This window comes from Mya arenaria, chromosome 15 (assembly GCF_026914265.1).
Source record: "Mya arenaria isolate MELC-2E11 chromosome 15, ASM2691426v1".
Classification (NCBI taxonomy): Eukaryota; Metazoa; Mollusca; class Bivalvia; order Myida; family Myidae; genus Mya; species Mya arenaria.
The window spans coordinates 55734363-55752699 of NC_069136.1; the positions used below are offsets into that span (position 1 = coordinate 55734363).

The following is an 18337-nucleotide window of genomic DNA, read 5'->3' on the forward strand; positions in this document are numbered from 1 at the left end:
GTGCAAATCAACTGTTATTGACTGACCAACATATTTGCAAAATAGTACTGGTATATTGCCCTCAGTATACGATCAATGTATACAAGAGGATGTTTTCCGATGGGATTTAGATGCATTTGTAAAAACGTGGGAAATACAAGGGATTATGAATGAGATTCATACCACACAAAATTGAAAATGGTTTTACAGTAGGTGAAAATTATAACCTGTCAAAGCTGATAATATATTTGATTATTACTGGTAGCAAAAATGTTACAAGTAAACCACATGTATCTATTTAACAGCTAGAGTAGATGTGTCAAGCTAATTCAAATATTTTGTAATGATGTGTAATGTGCACTTAATTTTATTTTAAACTTTGTTGCATAAAGAAGAAAAGGAAAAAAAAGTTAATGACTGTTCTCAGCTTAAAGTCAAGAAGAGGTACTAGTATATAACACTGGCTGATCTTTAGGGGATGGGGTATAACTGGAGTTGCTTGAAATATAGCATATATTTTATCATTCTCGTACACTAGTGATAATGCAATGTTTAACATTGTCTTAGATTTATAATTATCAATCCTCTGATGAAAAAGAAGGTATTTCATTAAACAACAGTTAAGTACTTTGTATTTTTTCACAAGCAACAAGAAAAATCCCACCTGTTGTCTGATTGACAGAGTATTTTTATTCCATACATTTGTTTATTTCATTAATTGACAATGAGACTCTAACCAATGTGTCCAAATATTGCCAAATTAACTTTGTCTGCTTACAAACTTGAGGATTTCTTATCAAATCCTTAAGTTTCAGGTTGCCTTGTTTATGTGCTTTATATGGATAAATATATGTTGGAAGATCTTTAAAGATAAACCTAATGTTTATCATAAAACTATGGTATTATATCTGGTCCAAATAGTGAGATAAAAAAAGAGTGTATAAACCAATGTTTTATATGAATGCATATTCTATCTGACAAGTATTGTTTCTCTGCAGGTGCCTTGAGCCATCCTAGGAGGCATCCCAAGTAACAACATTAAGAACGTATAAATGTTTGAACTGTGCAGACTTCTTGTTGTGAGAAAAAAAGGTACACATACATGTAATGACTTACAAATATTTTTCAATTAGAATTGTGATTATCATTTTTGTCCTTTGAAGAGAACCTTTCATCAAAAGTAATAGAAGAACATTGGATAGTATACTGTCATAACTGCATATAATAATAACTGAAGTTAATATTAATTCATTCCACCTTCTGCCAAGTGGCTATGATGTGCTAAGCAGACTAAAAAATTTCAGCCTGCAGCCAATGAGATAGAAATGGAGAGAAGGGCAATAGCAGCTTGCACACGTCAAGGATCTGCAGCGCATGAAACCCCTTAAACTGAAGATGATGGTGGGTCCCTGATGCAATGTAAATTATATGGAATGTTTTGTATATAACCAGTTATTCAATCATCATCAGTGCTGTACACAGAGTATTAAGTATATAACATTTCGATTTCTGTATCTTTCTTTTTCTGATTTATATGAACCCGAGCCGATTTCATTGAAGTAGAAGTTACTTATAATTGCAACCTCCTTAAATGTATCGTATATTAGTTTAAAAACAAAAGTACAGGTCACAGCCTTTTCCCACATGCCTGAAAAATGTGTTGTTTACCAAATGATATGCATTGCGTGATTCTGGGCCTTGCAAAAGAATTACCGGTACTACAAATGAAATAATCATGTTTTTTCTATGTATATAAATTTCTTCCAAACTTCTTTCTTTTAAAGGATTGTCATAGGCACACAATTTTTTGAATGATTTATGTCCCATTACTTTTCTCATGTTTTCAATGCAACTACATACTTCAACCCTACATAATTTGACTACATTCATTGTAAGAAAGAACACTGGATTAAAAATTCAAAATGTATGAACACTACTTTCTTAATTTCTTTTTCATAAAGAACATGAAGAATCTGTGGTAGGAAAACAAGTAGTATTATAAACTTGTTGTAATGTTGATATGATAATTCTGTATGTCATTTCATTGATGTGTTCAATCATTTACTTACAAAAGGAAATTTTTTTTTATTCAAAATGCCTTATACATGGCGCCGCTTGTAAACATGTATCTTGAACAAAAATGTGCGATGCACCTTTTGCATTGATATTGGGTGTGCTCCAAACAAGAACTGAAACAGGAATGTAGGGCATAGTTTTATTTTATTACATGGCATATGTGTTCAGTACATAATCTAGTCAAAATCTGATTACAATTTTTGTAATACAGTTAACTTCAGAAAGAACAAATATTATGTGCCCATTTTTCATGATGAATTCTACAAATGTGCAGATTAATGAAATTTGGACAGTCTCTCATATATATGCTTATTTATAGTATTTGTTTTTGCTGTCATGCTTATACTTTAAAAGCAATGAAATTATGTTTTTTTTTAAAATCATTAATGGGAAAAAACATAAATATACAAGAAGAATTAATTTCAATTAATTTTCTGAATCAGTTCCTGAAGCCTAGAGATGTCAGCACTCGCAGTCAGCCGCTTTATCATCCATTGCTCCATTAACCTCATCCACCTGGTCAACACAATTCAAACATACCAGGTAATGGTAAATTTAGAAATGGGCTGAATTGACCATTTGAACATGTTGCGTCATTTAATTTGAATAACAAACGTTACAGCAATTAAACCCAAAGAATAATATGTTTATTAACTGGATATTTAATTCCTAACAAGTTTAACATGTTAAACAACCATGAGCTTGTGCAATACATTAAATGTTGACTGAACATTACAAATCATATAATTTAATTATTCAACTAATGGACTGGTTTATTGTTTAGTCATTTAGTCTTATGCGATGGTAGTGTGTACGTAGTATGTGCCTCCGTGCGTCTGTAAACAATTCCTCTTTAACATGATACAGCCTTCAGTTTTGATTGTATCTTGATGAAACTTGTACAGTATTTACATATCCATAAGAGCTCAGTTCCTTTTGAAAACCAGCCAGATCCGCCCATGCATGCCTAGATTATGGGCCTTGATAGTATAAAAAATCAGTGTGTCAGTAAGCAGTTGCTCGTTAACATGATACAGCCTTCAGTTTTGATTGTATCTCGATGGAACTTGAACAGTATCTACATATCCATAAGAGCTTGGTTCCTTTTGAAAACCAGCCAGATCCGCCCATGCATGCCTAGATTATGGGCCTTGATAGTAAAAAAATCAGTGTGTCAGTAAGCAGTTGCTGGTTAACAAGATACAGTCTTCAGTTTTGATTGTATCTTGATGAAACTTGTACAGTATTTTGATATCCATTAGAGCTTGGTTCCTTTCAAAAAACCTTGAAATGATAAGATTATGGGCCTTTATGAAAAAATGAGTATTCAGAATCCATAAGGGGTTGGTTCTTTTCGAAAACAGTGATGTTGACCACACAAACCCAGCCAGTAGAACATAGGCCTCTAGTTTATTATAAGTGCATGTTTGTCTTCATAGCATCATTATATATTTCTTTATTACATGAAGCTAATTTGTATGTGAAGCTTTGATTTTATGCACTCTTTTCAGATACAGACTCAGTTAAAACAGATATGGGTGCAAGTCATGACACTTTTACAGGTAATGTTTATTAGACATTCAGTATTTATATATATATATATATATTTAAAAAAGATGTCAATTGTAAAAGGATAGTATAATGTAGATGGATTAGATGCAATGAAGATGACAGAAGTCAAAATCATCTTTATAATAATTTGATATTATTTGTACTATTATTTAATTGCCATAATGATGAAATACATAAAACTGAAAATGGAAATAATTTCTATGAAGGTCTTCTTTCTATTTCCAATAGATTAAAGATGTCCGAGATTCACGATGAATGCTGTTTGAAGAAGAATGAACAGAATCACATTTTAATTTAATCTCACTGCCAATGTGGACTTAAAGAGGACGGGCTCTGTTATGACAACTGTATTTTTAAGTAACAGAGATAAGGGTGTTATTGGAATCATTTCAATAAAATATGGGAGTACCGGTACATACCAGTTTGATATCTTGATTAGACTGGGACTTAAACTTAAACAAAAACGATAGATATTGGACCTCTCTAATACACATTATAAACATCTCATGTCTTAAGTCAATAACAAAGCTGTAATAAGGCGATATTTAGTGTAATTAACACTTAGGGCTATTCTCCTAAAACATATAACCACCGGGTTTGGCAGATTTTTAATAATATATGGTTGGGCTTTTTTGCTAATTTGCACCCCAAAAGGCACATTTGCTTTTGTATGGGGTTGGCATAAAAACTTAATAAATGCCTTCCCTCCAGTGGTTATATTTTTAAATGGACAAAATATCAAACTGGTATGTACCTTATCAACATTTTTAGCTGGACTATTTGAATAATAAGGAGGGTTATACCACTCGCCTCAGCATCTGCTTTGGCTTTAGCGTCCGGTTAAAGTTTAAGACCAAGTTGGGATTTTCACTCATAGGGATTTTCACTCATAACTGCAAAACCCTTCATTAAAGTCACTTAATACTCCATACAGTTGTTCAGGGTCATTACATAATGAGGTTAATACTTCAATAGCCTTCATTCAATGGACTTAATACCTTGCACAATTAATGATGAACATCTTACAATAAGGTGACATAACTCCATTTTAACTAAATACAAATTATTGCCCTTTTTTCATTTTTATTTCTTATGTCAGGCACATTTATATATTCTTAACAGGGTTTTTGAAAGCTAATTGTTTGGGCGGGCTGGTGGAAGGGTCTTCAAAGTCACCTTATGTGTAAAATAATTTTAGCTAGGTTTGACATATAGTGACCAAACTTCGTATGTAGGAAGCCTTTATGAAGACCTTTCATGAGATTGCGTTTTAGGCTTCTGGGATCAATATAAAGGTCAAAGTTACTATTAAAAGCAAAAGAACTGGTATTGATTAACTTAAAGGTCGACATATTGTGACCAAACTTGGTTTATATGAAAGTTCATACAGACTTTTTATGCCCCCGAAGGTGGGCATATTAAAATTGCACCGTCCGTCCGTCCGGCTCTGTAACTTTCCCTTGTATGGACAGATTTTAAAATAACTTGCCACATGTGTACCACATACCAAGACGACGTGTCGCGTGCAAAACCCGTGTCCCTACCTCAAAGGACAAGGTCACACTTAGTGTTTATTCACCATAGAGTGCTGCATACAAGGACATAGGGTATAGGTTGTCGTGTCCGGGCTGTAACTTTCCCTTGTATGGACAGATTTTAAAATAACTTGCCACATGTGTACCACATACCAAGACGACGTGTCGCGTGCAAGACCCGTGTCCCTACCTCAAAGGTCAAGGTCACACTTAGTGTTTATTCACAATGGAGTGCTGCATATAAGGACATAGAGTATAGGTTGTTGTGTCCGGGCTGTAACTTTCCCTTGTATGGATAGATTTTAAAATAACTTGCCAAATGTGTTCCACATACCAAGACGACGTGTCGCGTGCAAAACCCGTGTCCCTACCTCAAAGGTCAAGGTCACACTTAGTGTTTATTCACAATGGAGTGCTGCATATAAGGACATAGAGTATAGGTTGTCGTGTCCGGGCTGTTACTTTCTCTTGTATGGACAGATTTTAAAATAACTTGCCACACGTGTTCCACATACGAAGACGACGTGTCCTGTGCAAGACCCATGACCCTACCTCTAAGGTGAAAGATACACTAAGTGTTTATTCACAAGGGAATTCTGAATATAAGGACATAACAGTGTAGGTTGTCAAGTATGGGTGGTATTTTTTTATGTTCAGAGGAAATTTAAAATAACTTGCCATATGTATTTGACACATAAAGGCAAGATCAACTTTTCATGTACTGGCCTTGTTCGTAGGTCAATGTCACATTCGGGGGCATTCGTCACATACTGTGACAGCTCTTGTTTATTGTGTTTTGGGTTATGATCTAGGTCAAAGTCAGTATTGCTGAAAAGTACAATTATAGTTTGTACTGAATAAGTAAGGGGTGACAATGTGTGACCAAACTTGGTATATATGACAAGTTAATGAAGAGCTTTCATTCGAATGCCTTGGGCCCCATTCGGAACTCCTCGGCCATTTTTTCAAAAACAATCTCGGATGTATGCCGGTACATCTGTTGAAGTAGTCCGTATTTTTTTTAATAAAATCATTAATTAAATGTAGTGTTTAAGAGTTTTATTCATTGCTCTCAGTTTAAATTGATTGCCAGTGAAGTGTATTATTGCAAACATAATTACGATTCCCAAGAGTTAAGTCATAAATTTTAACTACTAAATAAGATTACTACGCGATCTATTTGCAGCGGACTTAAACGTACCACTTTTTAAGTATGTAAACCGTCCATATACATCCGAGGTTGTATTTGAAAAAATGGCCGAGGAGCTCCGAATGCCTTGGGCCCCTTAGGGTCAATGTCACTGTTACTAAAAAAATATTACTTTTTGGTACTGAATACCATAAGTTATGGTTGATATACTGTGACCAAACTTGATATATAGGAAGAGTTTATTGAGAACTTTCATGAGATTGTGTTTTGGGCGCATAGGATCTAGGTCACTGTTATAAAAATAGAAGACAGCAGTTGAAACTGAACTTCTTCTGCCAATCCTTAACAAAACAATTATTGTCACATCACGATTCTTGTTTACTTTTTAAATTGATTTTTCTATTGCTTTTGACAAGCACATATTACATCATAATGTAAGAAGATACATTGTTAAAAAAACAACAGAAAATGTTAATTTGAATAAGAGTGTCACTTCTTTTAAATTTGTAGCTGTTTACTTACCATGAATTTATCTTTAAATACAACTTGTACTTTTTATGTGTAGGGTACGAGTTGTTTTATGCACATTTCTTTCAAATCAAAATCGGTATCCTTCATGAGAACCATTGCTTTCAACATTCATTTATTCTTTTCACAATATTAAAACAATAGTATTAGTAGTGGTAAACCTTTTTGGGAGTAAGAGTGCATCTTTAAAAAATGTGTTTAATGTGGATATATTATGATCTATGTGTCTTTGCACGTATGCACTTGCTAGTATTGCCTAAGAATTTGACCTCTGATATTTTATGTAGTAGTTAGATGATATGAAGTAAATTCTGTCAGAGTTAGTGGAACTAATGATCCATTCTTAATCATTGAAATGTACTAACAAGGCATCTCACAGTCTTATGTCTTTGTATGCCTTTGAGGTTATGTCTCCACAAATCTTTATCATGGCCTGACAGTCTGCTTTCTTTAATTTGTGTCTTTGTATTAAAAATATGTATTATTTTTAATACATATTTTATTTATAGTACTGCATTTATCTCCTATCGATTTTCATGTTTTATGTAACTTGAAACTTTCATTAAGTTGTAAAAACATTAAATCTGTGAGAGTGTAGCTTTAAGAGAAACATTAGTGATTTTAGCATCAAACTTGTTTTATATGTTCTTTTTAAGTTCTAGGTTATTCTGTAATCATTAACCATCATTGTGCCATAGATAGACCTGTGAAAAATTATTATAATGTACTATGTTATATTATTGAATAAAATACTGAACATGTTACGGTATGTTTGAATTTGGCTGATCATTGAGTAGTTGAGGGATTTTTATAGTCATATTTAGATTCCCACTGAACCTGAAAAGGTATACCATGAGGTTTTTTCATATCTACATTGTATATAACAGCGAGTGCTTTCCAATGCTTTAAAAAGATATTTCCATGAAATAAAACAGATATCTGATCATCTCAAACAGTGCACATATAAAAGATAATTTTTCGAAAATTTTCCTGTTCTCGCATTATATTGAACTTTAGTATGTACAGGGCTGGGATACAATATCATCGGTGCAATATCCTTAATAAAATCACTTTCATATAGAATGTACATTAAGTCATTTTATAGCCATCTTTTTGTGGATATAGTAAAAGAAAAATGTTTATTTCAATATCATGTTGCATGATGTTTCACCTTGTGAAAGAAGTGAATTTTGAGAATATCATTTGAATATGATATTTCATTGTTTGAGAAAGTGACAATATCAAAAAAATATTTCCATTTTTATGAAATTCAATCCCCTCAGTGACAATTAAACAGTGCAGTGATACCTATTAATTGGTGACACACTTTATTGAAAGAAGAAGAGAGGTAAGCACAGAGCTTAAACACAATGTCGATGACATAATTTCTGAAATGACACTACAGTTTCTGCATACGAATTGCTGCCTTTATATATAAAAGTGATTAAATGGCATTCAACTTAAACCCCCGTTTCAATGTAAGAAGACAATATTGTACCTATGGCTACATGAATTTGGCAGTCGAACGATTTTACTTATAGGTACAAATTTGACTGACAAATAACAATTTGCAAATCATAGACTAATAGAATATTTTATTTAAAAAATAAGGTAATGTAATGTAACTTTGTGAAAAGTTGTGTATACAGAACCTCATTTTATAATTCTGTCGGCCAATTCATCATGCGAGTACGCTGAGGGTCGATCTAACGTGGAATTATACTTTGTATAATCTTTGCTTGACCGACCACAGCCTTTTTCATTGAAATTTCCAGCAGAACAGAATAAAACAGATTTTCATGATCTTTTTTGACACCGAAAAATACAGAGAATTTCAGGTAAATGTGTATAACCCGGTTCCCGGTAGCAGTTGTTACTCCAAGAGAAAGTGGCATTCATGGTAAAACTCATTGCACTTTTTTTCTGCAAAATCCATAACGGCGGATTTTCTAGCGTCCAAATGACCTTTCTGTCGGCATTGGATTATCATATCTATTAAGACCTGGCAGTTTGTCCAAATCCAGGTGTAAAATAGTGAACAATATTACAAAAAAGGGTTTTCACCAGCGCAGTCAGCGTTGAAAGCCTATTTTACTCGTACAGACGGACGACCGCACTTCAATTAAGCAGACATGAACGTTTTTGTAACATGATGTTGTTTTTTCTCAGAGAAAATGCCAAATATTATAGCATTTAAGGCTATTTGGGCTTTCATCTTTTGTCCAATGTGTTCTTAACCGCTCTTGAATACGCACCGAGATGGTACATCGGTTTAAACCGTTTCTACTCTTTAGCTGGTGCCTAGGAAAAGCGGATAGCCCTCACTCAGTTGTTATTGCTGTAACCATTCCGATAGCATATCACTGATTAGCCTTAAACTTCTTTATGAGTTAAACGATACATTTCCAAAATGCCCATTCCCCCGTTTATTGGCCAGGTTTTAGAACCCGCTCTTGAACCTTTTCTGCACGATCCGGGTGTTCACGACTTTTAGCAATCTACCATTCGAAGCATCTTGTAAGACCATACTTTAGCCCATTTAATTCGTGTGCTTATCCCTCAAATTGGCCATAAAAGTTAAAAACCGTTATCGGGACTTTGCCGTGTATGTCAATTATACCGACACAAGACGTAAAAAACACCTTTTTCTCAATATTTTAAAGCGGCGGCACCTGAGATGACACGGATCAAGAGTGTGCGTCCGTCCACAAGTCTTGAGATCAAAATGGCCATATTTGAACAGTGCAAACCTTATAGGTGAACACATTTCCAACCAGCAGAATTTAGTTAGTACAAAATATACACTTGGATCGAAGTCTGATTTTTTTTTAACGTGGGATATTTATCATAAATATGGAAGTTGGTCAAGGTCACGAATGTTGTCATGGTCAAGTTATATTGACCTTCAAGCATGACCACAGCCATTACTTTATCTGATCGAGGGTCTAGTTTAATAAAAAAGGAGTTAGTCAAATATGACAAATCTACCACAAAGCGGGAAGTTTACTCGGATCGAAGTGATTTGCGTGACTTTAAGGGTCGAGAAACCCTAGATCTACCTCCCTATGGTAAGTTTCAAAACAATCTCTCGAGGGACCAGACTGATCAAAACGGACATTGGGATATCAATTTTCAGAATTTGTACCTTGCTAAAATCATATGTAGCTTGTGTCAATAACTTGTTGAATTAAGTTGATCCAGAATTAGGTAAATTGTAAAATCACACTTTGCTTTCCTAGTTATTTCGTTTTTCGTACTAGCTTTGCATTCATGTGTGTAATTATACCTAGGATTAGAGGGCTGCTCTAAATCTAAATATTTCTTACCAATGCTTAATTTTGTTGTCTTTCGAGAGTACTTGATATTTTATTCTGTTTGTCTACTTGTGTACATAATATGCATGTTTGGTTTACTCGTATTGTTTGAATATTATTGTGTTAAATGTAATTCATAATATGTGTCATTATTAGTATATATATCAATGTTTTGCTCTTCATTTCATGGAGGAATAAAAAGTATCTATCAGGCTTACCTTCTACCTTTTTGTGTATTAGCTTTTGACTTTGGCCAATGAGGCATTTATTACATTTTGTTCCATAAACGACTGAAAGTTTGTAATAATTAGCATTTCATTTACTTGCTCCAGTTTCTTTGCAGACTCCATATTCTACTATTGTGCTTTGCTGGCAATGTTAACAGACATTGCGATAATAAACAATGGTACATTCTAATTCTAAGGAAAGAATTCCGTCTGAAAGTCTCCAAACAGCAAATCTCATACATCACAAACATTACAGAAGGTTCCATACACATGTTCGTGTGAAATTCATTAATTATGAGGCAAAATCAGAGACGTTCACTCAACAATGCTACAACGAACAACTAGACCCGTAATAAAATTTTATTATAAGATCATAAAACATGACTTCAAGCATTTGATTTATAACAAATAATAACAAAACAGGAATTAAATGGGTTTTTTTTATAAAATGAGTCCAAATAAAACAGTGTAATATATGTACTGTAAACATGTGTTCTCAGTAGTTACATGAGATGTTGTGAAACAGCACGTGAATGTGTACTTATAAGTGTGTGTACAGCTTCCATTCAGTTTACTGCCGTCTTTTACTGCAATTATTTTAAAATCGTATATTATTCATACCTAGCTTTCATTATGTGCAAGGGGTACCCAGTATGTACACATACAAGTGGTATTTAACAATATCTTCAATTACTTATGCAATATAGATTGTTATATCATACTTAAGAAACAATTTAAGTTAACATTCCACATTGATAAATTGTGTATAAGCGAATGTATGACCTTAATTATTTGTACAGAATTGGGCAATTTCAGTTTCTTCTTCTAACATTTTTAGCTAAATCTTTCAAGTGACTCTTATTCAAAATCAAAATATACACATGTATGAAACATACATTTCGACTGATAAACCTTTAACTACTTACTAAATAATGCATTTATGGAAAATATTGATTCCTGATAACAATATTGTAACTGTGTATTTAATTCCTAAAATTAAAAATATTAAATGATTGGTGAGTGCTAAAAGATTGATTATGATCTTTATGTTTCCTGCAACCTTCTTTCAAATTCAACTCTGTATCCTTCATAAGAATCTTATTTTTTTATATAAAAAACAATCATATAAACTGTGGAATATCTAATTTGGGAGTAAAAGTGCATCTTTAAGCATAACAGAGATTGGATTCCTATTGTAATACTTTAATCAGAAATCATTCCTTACATTATCAAAATCTAGATATTGCAACAAATAATGGAATTCACCAGTTGAACATTTACAGTGTAAACATAGTCTCTGCCTTATCTTTTAAAATCCACAAATGTTTCTTTTGCTGTTCTACAATTAAATAACAAAACTTGATATAAAGGGTTATACGATAATTGTAAGACATTTATCAACACTTAATTGATTATTATACTACATATAATACAATACATACTGTTCACTACAGGCACTAAGAAGACTGATCAATCAAAATTATATTGTTTGACACCAACAGATTTATGAAAAGAATGTCTTTAGATCGATCCTTCTGGTTCCCTTTTGTTTATCCACATAAAGGATGAAGCACTGAGCTACAATTCCCTCCAAGCCTTCAGATTAAGTAGTTGCACATGCCGACACAAGTAGATTGGATGAAGACGCTGTGGAAAATCTGCCTCAAACCTGAAAGAGGGATATGAATTTCTATAACAAACATATTAATTCATAGCTTTATAAACAATCAACATTTTTCTTTATGTAATTATATATATAAGATATTTATGCTTTGAACTTTTAGTTTACAACCATGTAAATAATTATTAACATACATTAAAATCAAAGACGTGATGTATTTCTGGTGGAACTTCTGGTGGAACTTGTTGACCTTTCTCAACAGCAAAGCTGGAAGCCAAAGTTGGAGTCTGTTCGCTCAAACTGAAACATACTAACAAACACAGCAGAAACCGAAAACAATTGCAGATGCAGTGATAATTACTAGTCAAAAGTATACGCAAATGAGAAAGTCAAACAAATATATATAAGAAGTGAATGAAATATAAATTAAACATAGTTCATTTGATCATTTTATGATGCACAGCTCTCTGAAAATCAAAGTTGTTATACATTTCATAAAAGCCCAGCTAGTGCAGTGCTGATTTTCCTCTTGTAAGCAACTCTTTTTCTCCTGGTCCACTCATGAATAAAGAACTGAAGATAGAAACAGAAATGAGATTGTGTCATTTGTCTTGCTGATTTCTTCAGAATCTGGATGAAGCTGTTGAACTGTTCGCAGATTTCTGAGTTCACACTTTCAAATCCTTGAAGTCGAGAGCTTCTAAAAGAAGTAGAGCATTTGTGTGAATAACCATGAAAAATATCGTGAAAAAATCTAACATTCTTGTAGTACCCACTCTCTCTGTTGAGGCAATATTCCTGTAAGTTACAGGCAAAGTCATAAAACACTGCTTGTGGAGGTTTGGCTAGATGAGAGTATAATGAAGCTGATGGATCTTTTCTGCCTTCAGCCACTGTCATGTGGAATCCATAGCAATGACCGTGATCTGGACAAAACCAAAGAAACAAGTTAGATGTGCCGGGTGCTGATTGTTGTATTTTTGAGTAAATCTTTCTGCATCGCTCAAAGTCCATAGCTTCATCATCATGGTCATTGTTTCTGCCTGCTCGGTCCTCATCTATCTGAAATTTGCGTACATTCCTCAGTTTAACACCATGTTCATTGAAGTAATAAGCCCGGCCCAGCTTCTCAGGGTTGTATGTTCCGAATTGAAAAGTAGCATCCTCTGGGGCATAAACTGGTAAGTTTAGAGACTCATTAGTAAGATGAACTAGAAAAAGTTTAATGTCATCAGGTAGAATGTTGTTATTGTTCAACATCGATTCTGCAATCAAGTCCCGTATTTCTGGAGCAAATGATCTCATCTCATACATCTGTCTGTTAAACTCAAAATCTGAAAGATTTTCATTAGTTAGAAATTCCTGCAAGAAAAGTGCATATTCTGGTGACAAAATGCTTGTCACAGATGCTGTTGTAGCCAACATCTTAAGGACAGATGCATAAGCTACTCTTTCAAATTCTGACATCCCTCGAGTAAATCGCTGGAATGATTGATGAGCCTCCTCAGGTAGAGCCTGCATAAGTAAATTAATTCTATCATTATTTTCTGGAATATCTAACGGTTCAAATTCTGCAACTGTAGTTCGGGCTATATTATCCAATGCTTCACGATAAGCGATCATCTGTCTCTTTTCAACTCCAGGCTTATTCTTCAGGTAACATCTGTCCATCCGTCGATGCAATGTTTGCTGTGTCTGTAAAGAACTATCAGGTTTACTTATTTCTGTGAAATTTGAATGACGGAAACCTACGCCTACTCTGGTTCCATCACAGCACAGTCTATTAGGCTCATACCTACAAATGTCACATGGTTGTCTGAAATCAATGTTCATATTAGCTGCCCAACTAAACCACCATTTTAAAAAAACTGTTGCATCCATAAACTTGGCCTTTGGGTCACGAGTTCTGTAAAGTTCATCCTTCATCTGACAGTATGCTGAAAAAGTGCAACCAGTTTTCATTACTGATGATGTAAACTCCCATCCTATTTCGTCACCTGCAGCTGTTTTACTACTAAAAACATGAATTGATTCACTCTGGCCTTTGGACAGAAGCGTAAATCAGTGGTTTCTGGGTCGATTCTTTTTTCTGGGAGATATTCCAGCCAATCATCTAGGGAAGGAAAGGTGATTCTGTCCTAAATAAAAAATCATTTGGGAAATAAAATTGACAGAAAGATGTCTAACAGTGTCATACATGAACACAAGGGAATGAAACAGCTAATTATTTATTGCTCAGTAGGTTAAGGAGATCATCATGGCTATTGATAAACCCTGTCATTACATTTTTAATTTTCTATTTAGTGTTATAAACATGCAAAAAAGTTAAACATTACAAAAAATTTTTGGCACCATACATCAAAGAAGTGGTCGTGTATAATGTGTAACTCCAGGTCTTCGTAGCTCGTTCGCTGAAATCCATTGCATTGCGCCCATTTGCATTCCTCTTCTCGTCCATGTTGTCGCAGGTGTTGTCCCATTCTGGTTGTTGTTAGCCCGATGAATCCACAATTATTCCATCCACAGTGATAGGTCTTGGGGACAAAAACAGAAGAAATTTGTTTATATGGTAAATAAATCATTTAATATTTTTCTGAATTATTACCTTCATTCAGACCATAGAAAATGCAAAATTTTTATTACAAATCTGTTATATTGCATGTTTCTTAATATTAGTCATTAAAGCAAGACCAGTTTAAACTGTTTTATTTTTTTAAATGTCATAAACAAACTTTAGGATAACATGCAGAAGATGAAGGTTGGCACTTAACTTAATAATAGTAACTTTATATTTCATAAATTTTGATCTCTTCGTTATTTTCATGTTAACATATTTTATAACTCACAGGTCCAGGATTTTGCTCAACATCATTTGATAAAAGTAATTTTAATTTGGAGAAATCGGCGTGATCTGCGATATCCAATTCATCTGTAAGAAAATCACAAATTTCTGAATTCATGTACACTTGAGCCTTAATAACTTTTATTTTTACACAGATATTAAGTTGATAAGTAAGTGTTGACAAAAAGAAGCATGAATAACATGAAAAAATTATATAAACAATGTTTGATTTAGTACCCAAGAAAGAAATTAAACCTTGATGGGGAGGTGAAGTTTTTTCTACAGGGTTCAGGCTGGATGTTGAAATGGTGCTCTTCGAGTTTGGCTGACTTCTGCTGCTCTTCGTTGATTTCTTGTTCGTAAATTGTAATAAAATAATTTCATTAAACATTAATATCCATTTTTATTATTTTAACATTAAAATTACCCTAATGGAAAGTTCATTATATATAGATGATGCTTGTTTTGTTTTTCAATGTAATATTGTAATTTATTTCACTGAACGAGCAAGATAAATGTCATTTCAGAAAGGATATCATAAATTTATAATTTGAGTTCCTGGACCCTGTTTGCACTAAAGTATGGTTTTGACATTAAAACTGACTAAAATTCAGAACAGTGTAAATAACCATTTTGTTTTACTGATAAATTTCTTTTATTAGACAGAAAGCACATAATGAATATTACATATTAATCTGTCATTTTTGGCATTAATTCAATTAAATTTGATTAACATTACAATGAATTGACAATTATTGACAAGCAAGAATCATTGATTATCTAATGAGCATTAAGATTCAGTAAATAAACAAAACTAATGCATATATACAATTATAAACATATCTTTCACTGGGGATGGGGGGAATGTCACATAGAGAAAGTAGACAATCCAATGTATCTTACGCCAATATGAATTTATTGCCACATTTTCATCAAATTCTTGTTTTAAATAGTGGTTTGGGTTGTGTGTTTTTTATAAATGACTGTATCACATTTGGATATGTGTTCATGCTCTGTCTTATTGCATAACACAATGTAACAATCCTCCCTTTTTACATGTAAATGTTTACATCAACACCAGCTGGTATCAATTTAAGCTGTTTCCAATGCCTGACAAATATGCAAGACGGTTAGACCCGTGTTGAGCATTTTTATATCAGTCAATAAATTTAAGGGGCCAGGGGGAAATTTCCGAAAAGGGGGTGGGGGATCAAAATATACCAATTTAATCATAGCCGACTTATTAAAACTTACAAAGTAGTCATGTAAGAAATGAAGATGCCAAGGACTATGAAAAATTTATTATAAAATGTATAATTATAAACTAAGAGGTAAAACTCATTCACTGATATAAAAAAAACTTGTTTACCGTACTACTCAGTAAATATCTAACATACCCGATGACAGAAAGAATTGTCAGTGTTCTTCTTGTATTTGGTCCCTCCAGGTACATGGCGTCGACAGAAATGGTCCAGTAGGAAATCTTCTCTAGAACACTTCACTGGGCAAAGGGGGCAGTCAAACCATGTCCAGCAAATCCCGGGTTTAACCCCAGCCCTGTGGGGACAAACTGCTAACCCTAACCCCGGTAAGGACCATTTCTTGGGGGGGGGGGGCGTGGTTACAATTGACTGATGTATTAATAATATTATTTTGGTATTGGATGGTTCAAATCAATCAAGAAACATTTGATTCAATAATTAATATGGAATGGAATATGCAGTACCATATCTTGTGATATGATTGGCGCATGGAATTTAATTGGTATTAAATAAAAAAACATTTTTCCTTTTCTTTTCACATAATACACTGTTTAAAAAGTGGTCGTGTGGAGTTCTTGTTTGTCCATATACGTAAAAAATTTATTCAGTTTAGCTTGACTGATATGTGGGATGTTTAAACAGGAAAAGTGAAAAGAAAGAAGGTCTTTAACTAGAAACTTAAGAAAAACATTTTGTATACACCAATCACTTTAACAAGTACTTTGAGCTAACAGGGACCTTTAGATGAAATGGCTGAGAAACAAGGCAATATATGACATTTTTACTTCTAGCAATATATTGGCCTACATGTATCTGTACCTTGTGTGGGTAAGAACCACCAGCCCAGCTCAATAGGTTAGAGAACTGTGCTAATGTTCCTGCCGCCATGGGTTTGAGTCCAAAAGAAGGCTATTATTCAAACAAACAATATTTCCTCCAAATTGTTTTCCTTACTTGTGTCAATAAAAGGTAAAAATGCCAGAATCAGCTTATAGGTTAATTGGGGCCAAGGAGTGTAAAATGTGTGAGCAAGAACAAGCTACAAAATAAATGGCGGAGTGGAGTAAACAGTGTGTGGGTAATGGTAAATAGACATGTTATCACTTCTTTATGCAAACATTATGCTGTGAACAAGTTTGTCATGTCAAGATTTTTTTTATAAAATTCACTGCAATTTGTATAAATCAACATAATTTGCAAATATGAAATTGGACAAAAAAATTTGGGAAAAATAAAATTTATGGTCCAGTGAAACAGCCTTGAGAAGCCTTTGCACAAAATTAATCACTGGAATGCCATGCTAGTGCAATCAAATCATGGGTTCAAGCCACACACAGGATGCACTCTTTCTCGCAGGACTACTTATATACTGATATATCAAAAGTAAAATGCAAGAATCTCTGGATCAGCCTAAAAGGTTATTGGTGGAAGGCATGAAGCGTGTGTATATGCGTGTGTGTGTGCATGTGTAAAAACCAGCTGCCCAGCTAGCCAATTGGTTAGAGGGCTGTGCTATTGTTCTGGTATTCATGTGTCCAGCCACCACACTGGGTACTTTCACTACCTCCACGGATGTCTTTATTGGTGTCAGAAAAGAAAGAACCGAGTGCCAGAATCACCCTTAAATGTAAATATGGGGAAAATTAGAGAGTGTTTGGATACGAAATCCTTCATGTCCGGAAAGCTCAGTTGGTTCGAGCAGTTCTGGGTTGAAAGCCAACACTGCATGGACACACTTTTCCTCACAGAATACCCTTGAGATAATAGTGCTACGCTAATTCACCAGTCAATATTGTAACCTTGGCCCCCAGGGTCAGGGGAATAGCCGGGACTTTGACTTTCGGTCCAGCCAACCCCGGGTAAAATCCCTGCCCTGCGGGAACGAACTGATGGTTAAACCCCGGCCAAATGCCCTCGCACCTCAGAGACTCTACATGAAGCCCAATCTCGGCTTAATTTGGCGCTATGACAAAAACACCGTAGTCACCCGGCCCTGTGGGGCCACCTGGAAAGTAGAAACATGGCCCTTTTCACCGGCTATCCCTGGTATTCCCCCGGACCTGGGGGGGGGGGGTGGTTACAATTTACTGGTGCATAACATAGTGTTTACAGTAATAACCATCAAATATATCAGGGCAAATTGGATACTATAAGGCTAAGGTCTTCGGGTTGATGAAATATGTCGTCTGCAAAACTGAAGGAGACTATAAGTTGAATATTGTGGCAGATTA

At 34.3% G+C, this 18337-nt stretch overlaps 1 protein-coding gene and 1 long non-coding RNA gene across 3 annotated transcripts; one reads left to right on the forward strand and one right to left on the reverse strand.

Annotated features, from left to right (window-relative positions):
- Window positions 1-976: 976 nt before the first annotated feature.
- Window positions 977-5347, forward strand: LOC128218774 (uncharacterized). The gene is made up of 5 exons (XR_008258455.1): window positions 977-1071; window positions 1284-1380; window positions 2499-2598; window positions 3567-3617; window positions 3856-5347. It is a non-coding gene; the product is annotated as an uncharacterized LOC128218774 (long non-coding RNA).
- A 6221-nt stretch (window positions 5348-11568) lies between these two features.
- Window positions 11569-16372, reverse strand: LOC128220700 (uncharacterized). 2 transcript variants are annotated; one of them, XM_052929198.1, is made up of 6 exons: window positions 16242-16372; window positions 15100-15196; window positions 14849-14931; window positions 14360-14536; window positions 12197-14115; window positions 11569-12050 (listed from the first exon to the last, which is right to left on the reverse strand). In XM_052929198.1, the coding sequence occupies exon 5, from the start codon at window positions 13962-13964 to the stop codon at window positions 12495-12497; it is 1470 nt and encodes a 489-aa protein (XP_052785158.1). In that variant the 5' UTR covers window positions 13965-14115; window positions 14360-14536; window positions 14849-14931; window positions 15100-15196; window positions 16242-16372; the 3' UTR covers window positions 11569-12050; window positions 12197-12494. The 2 variants fall into 2 exon arrangements, with proteins under 2 accessions (XP_052785158.1, XP_052785157.1); XM_052929197.1 differs by having other exon boundaries at window positions 12197-14140.
- Between the last annotated feature and the right edge of the window lie 1965 nt (window positions 16373-18337).